Source organism: Triticum aestivum, unplaced genomic scaffold, assembly GCF_018294505.1.
Source record: "Triticum aestivum cultivar Chinese Spring unplaced genomic scaffold, IWGSC CS RefSeq v2.1 scaffold8479, whole genome shotgun sequence".
NCBI lineage: Eukaryota > Viridiplantae > Streptophyta > Magnoliopsida > Poales > Poaceae > Triticum > Triticum aestivum.
In genome coordinates this window covers 6,412-11,727 of record NW_025231250.1, presented here as the reverse complement: position 1 = coordinate 11,727, position 5,316 = coordinate 6,412, and the positions used below count along the sequence as shown (strand labels likewise).

Genomic DNA, 5,316 nt, shown 5'->3' with positions numbered 1-5,316 from the left:
TTGCGAGGCCCCCCTTTTCCTTCTCTCCCTCCTTCCTCTTCCTTCCCTGTCCTTCTCCAAATAGGAAAAGGAGGAGTCCTACTCCCGGTGGGAGTAGGACTCCCCCCTTGAGCGCGCCTCCTCCCCTTGGCCGGCCCCCTCCTCCACTCCTTTATATACGGGGGAGGGGGGCACCCCATAGACACAACAATTGATCATTGATCTCTTAGCCGTGTGCGGTGCCCCCCTCCACCATAGTCTTCCTCGATAATATCGTAGCAGTGCTTAGGCGAAGCCCTGCGTCGGTAGAACATCATCATCGTCACCACGCCGTCGTGCTGACGGAACTCTCCCTCGAAGCTCGGCTGGATCGGAGTTCGAGGGACGTCATCGAGTTGAACGTGTGCAAGAACTCGGTGATGCCGTGCGTTCGGTACTTGATCGGTCGAATCGTGAAGACGTACGACTACATCAACCGCGTTGTGCTAACGCTTTCGCTTTCGGTCTACGAGGGTACGTGAACACACTCTTCCCTCTCGTTGCTATGCATCACCATGATCTTGCGTGTGCGTAGGAATTTTTTTTGAAATTACTACGTTCCCCAACAATGCTAAGCTTCCCTCTACATGTGATGGTATACAAAGATTGTTTAGTACTCCAACCTGACCATCTGGATTAAATTCCTAGAACGGACGGGTGATGCACAAGGTTTTTTCCTCATTTTATTTCGTTGACGACCGAGCTTGATACACAATGAGACCACTCATCAAGATAAAATCTTGGTACTCACACTAAACAAAAAGTTTTGAGGACCAGACTTGGTGCGTGGTGAGACTACACATCAAGATAAATAACATGGTACTCATATCAAAATGGTTGTTTGCATCTCTAGTTGGTGCAAAGGCCGGGAGAAGTGAAATCCTCTCCTTTTAAGACGCGAAAGTCCCCGAGGACATGTGTTGCACTCCCTAGGCAATACGGGTGGTGCATCCATCTTCCACCGCAGGTTCACCTCCTCCCCGTTCCTCTAACTGCCCGCCATCGGCCGGAGTCGCCAGACAAAGCCCTATGTGGCTTCTAGCGGCGACGGGGTCCTCATCCTCCTACAACTTCCCTCTTAACTAGAAAAACTGTGGGGCTCCTCCCCAGTTGGTCTATTTTTTTTAAATGAGCCAACAATACTAAACAATCCAGAGAGAAACCTAGCATATCTAACTTCAAAACAAGTAATATTTTGACAAATGATGGATTTTGTTGGCTCAAAATGAAGCATCAAAAGTATACAAATAAAATGAGCACATTGCACACACCCGGCCTCTGCATAAGGCAGGATGCACATAGTCAACATCAACATAGACACACAAGAAAACCATCAGCAAATAACAAAGTAATATAAGACCAAAATTATATCTAGGTGAGGAAACAAGAACAAACATCAAGCGTTCAGATCTACGATTAGCAAACTATAACAATGACCATATATCCACACCAACCATCTCATGACACCACACGAGAGACGAGGCTTGTCAACAATGACGCCTCATAAAAGGAGCGGCGCTCAAGTGCTGACGTCACTAGATCCAACCTCCCAAGGTCAGTCTAGGTTTTCACCCTTAAGAACTGATCTGAACATATCCAATCAATGCCTTGGGAGATTGCCAGGTATAACTGACTTGGGAGACCTAGGCTTTCACCCCGGAGCTCGAGACCGAGTGCTCGAGTAGCACCACCATCAACGTCACTCATGTGTTGTCTTCACCACTTTTCTCGATCCTTGCAGCTACATGCGATGTGCCACCGCCGGCACTGCACAACCATCCCTCCGCGTTAAGCCGTCGTACATAGTCCCACCTAGCCCAGTTGGCTCATTTAGCCTCCTACAATATTTGTCATGTTCTATCTGCTTTATTTCGGGATTATGTGAATTTGCTTCAATATCAAATATTTCCTTCGTTCACTATTATAAGATGTTCCAATTTTTATCAAATTTAGATGTACAGAGACACATTTTAGTGTGTTTGTTCACTCATTTTACTTTGTAGTAGTCTATATTGAAATATCGAAAATATTTTATATTTATGAACGGAGGGAGTAGTTTACAAAAATGAATGTGCTTTAGTTCACTTCTAAAGTTAAAAAGCATGCGTGTGTCTTGTGCAGGACCGCTGGTCGCGGTGGAGATGGTTTGCGGCAGTGGCTGTCTTCCGCAGGACTGCTGGCCTAGAGCTTAGTGATGGTTGGCAGCAAAACATTGTCATAGACAATAGACGCTTTTCATTTAATCTGGGGTGCCGGTCGATGTCCACCAAACATCCACGGCATGGGATGTTATCATGCTATAAGCGACTAAGCGAGACCTGGCTGAGCTCGCCTTCTACCCCCGCCGCAATCAGTCGTGCGTTTTGTCTATCTAGCTATTCGCCTAACATCATTACAGTACTGAATTAAGTCGACAAAAGCTAGCACCCAGTTTCTCTGGTCTGAAGAAAATACCTTAGGCTACAGTCGCTGCATGCACCCAGTTGCAAACTTGCAGTGTGTCCTTGTCTAGCTAATTGACAGGAGCAGGTGCTTTTTGTTTAATTTTCCACGTGGGGAACACGAAATGTACAATCTCGGTAATAGGTGCATATACATTACTTCTAAGGATTTTGAAACTAAAATTCCAGAACATATAATACTCTTTTCATTTTTATTTGCTTCGCATATTAGCTTTGTCTTAAGTCAAACTTTGTAAACTTTGACCAAGTTTATACGAAAAGGTATTAACGTCCACGATACCAAATCATTATCATTAGAATCACCATTGAATATATTTTCACATCATATACATCTGTTATTCTAAAAGACTAGATTGTTTTCTATAATCTTGGTCCAATTTTACAAATTTTGACTTATGTCAAAACTAATATGCGGAGTAAATAAAAACGGAGGGAGTATAGCAGAGAGGCATAGGCCAAGATTGTTGTTTCTTTGTTATGTGCCATCTTCTTTCATTCACTATCAACATATATCAACCTCATTTCAAAAACAAAATAAATGTGAACACAGACAAAACACTTGCTTAGTGGTTAGCGCTAATGAAGTCACTCGTCTAATTCGAAGTATTCGACAAAAAAAATACCACATTAGGAGTTACCGTCCCACAGAACTACCACTTTCAAAAAAGTGACCGATAACAACAAAAAATTTCTAATTTTGTGACTAAAAACTACCACTTCTAAAAAATGACCACTTTAGACATTTAAACATGTTTATGACATGCGAGACCCACCCATCAGGGCTGACGTGGCGGCAAAGTCAATTCCGTTTATTTTGACCGTTATTACAAGTGGGGCCCACCTGTCAGCATCACTTTTCTTCTCCCTCTTCCTCCTTTCTCTCTTTGCCATTTCCTCAAACACCTTGTGTGCACCCACCGACGACGGACGGCAGCGGCGGCACGCGTCCCGCCGGCTCGAGCGCCGTTGGACTCAACTCTAGTGGCAGAAGATGACCTTGAGCTCGCACGACGCGGAGCACTGGTGGGTGAGGGAGGGGTTGTCGTGGGCGTAGGTGAAGGCCTGCGGGCACTCGCTCTTGAAGAAGTCCGAGTACTTGGAGGGGCGGCAGGTGGCCGGGCTATTGTACGCGTTGTGGCAGCACAGCTCGTCGGTTCCGAACGCCAGGCAGCCGCTCTTGCACGCGGCAACGCCGCCGCCCGCCGCCGTGCGCACCTGCAGCTCGCCGGGGCAGGTCTGCGTCAGGTCCTTGCGGCAGGCGAGGACGGGGCAGTTACCGCGGCCCTCATGCGGGGTCACTGACATGCCCATGTTGAAGCCGTCCACCACGCTCACCCCATAGGACGACTGGTCGTCGCCGCCGTGGTGGAGGGAGACCCGTGCCAGCGTGGCGGGCGCCACGCCGCCAAGGCCCCCGCAATGGAGCCACCCGCCGTAGTCGCCCGTGGCGCAGCAGAGCTGCCCAGCCCCGCCGGTGGGCACGCAGCTGGTGCGCGCCCAGATGCGGCCGGACCAGGCGTGGGTGGGCGCCGGGAAGGAGCGGTGGGGGAGAGAGGAGGAAGAAGAAGATTGATGCTGACAGGTGGGCCCCACTTGTAATAACAGTCAACATAATGGTTAAAATAAATGGAGTTGACTTTGCCGCCACATCAGCTCTGACGGGTGGGCCCCGCATGTCATAAACATGTTTAGATCTTCTAAACTGATTATTTTTCAAAGGTGGTAGTTTTTACTCACAAAATTAGAAATTTTTGGTAGTTATCGGTCACTTTTTTGGAAGTGGTAGTTTTGTGGGACGGTAACCCCTAATGTGGTAGTTTTTTTGTCAAATACTCTCTAATTCGGCAGCGGAGCATATACCATAGAGATTTCAGTGCTTGCCTTTAATCGTCGGTCACTTAAACAATTCAATTTTCAAATGCTATCATGAGCCGTTTCTCTTTTGTAATTTATTTTAAAGGCACGCAAAAAGCTTGTGGGTGGGCAACCAAAAAAGCTCACCTTCCAGGGTGTACACGACTAGAGAGGACCTAGGGTTCCTCCCTCCTTCCCCCCGCCGCTGCCGGCCGTCCTAGCCTCCGCCGCCGCTGCCGGTCGCCGGCCGCCCCGCCCCCTTCCCCTCCCTCCCCCCTTCCCCCGGATCCGCTCCGTGCCGCCTCCTAGGGAGGTGGCCGGGGCGGCGCGAGCCCTCCTTCCCCTTCGGCCGCCCTTGTCGCGCCTTCCCTCCCTGCCGCCGTCGACGGGCGCTACCGGCGCGGGCCGGGTGGTGTTGGCGGCGGCGGGGCCTGCCTGTCCCCGCGCGCGGGGCTCCCTGCCCAGGGCATGGAGGCGGCGGCGGTGCCCTTCGGCCTGATGACGGCCCGGCCTCCCGGTGCGGTGGCCGGCGGCTCGCTCGATGGTGGCGCAACCCCTTGGCGGCGAGACGACGTGGTGGCACTGGTTGGCCAGAGACGCGCCCCCGGCCCAGATTGGGGCCCGCGGGCCCCATCTGGGTCCTAGCGGGTCGGCCCCCGGCGTGGCTTCATCGTCGTCTGTGTGGTGAGGTGGTGGAGCAGCTTGAACGGGGGGCAGCGATGCCGACGGCATGCATCCTGCGACGCGGAGGTGGGAGTTGTCCGGGCCTCTAAGGGCCCGGCCGGGCCTGTGGGGCCACGGGCCCGGCAAGCTCCCGCTTTGGCGTCCGGTCGGCTACCGTCGTGGACGATGGAGGTGGGTCCCTCCAGTACGCTGACGGTGCTGCTGCCCAAGTCCCGGCTCCCCTTCTTCGTTGTGCATGCCATCTTCGCGGTATCGTGGTGAGACAGCGTGGGATGCTTCGTGTCCGTGTGCCAGGGTG

General features: G+C 51.4%; 1 protein-coding gene across 1 annotated transcript; it reads right to left on the bottom strand.

Moving 5' to 3' along the window:
• Positions 1–3,458: 3,458 nt before the first annotated feature.
• On the bottom strand, positions 3,459–5,066 carry LOC123175776 (osmotin-like protein). Its single transcript, XM_044590304.1, has 2 exons — positions 4,731–5,066; positions 3,459–4,031 (listed from the first exon to the last, which is right to left on the bottom strand). Exons 1-2 carry the CDS (start codon positions 5,064–5,066, stop codon positions 3,459–3,461), a joined length of 909 nt encoding a protein of 302 aa, XP_044446239.1.
• Between the last annotated feature and the right edge of the window lie 250 nt (positions 5,067–5,316).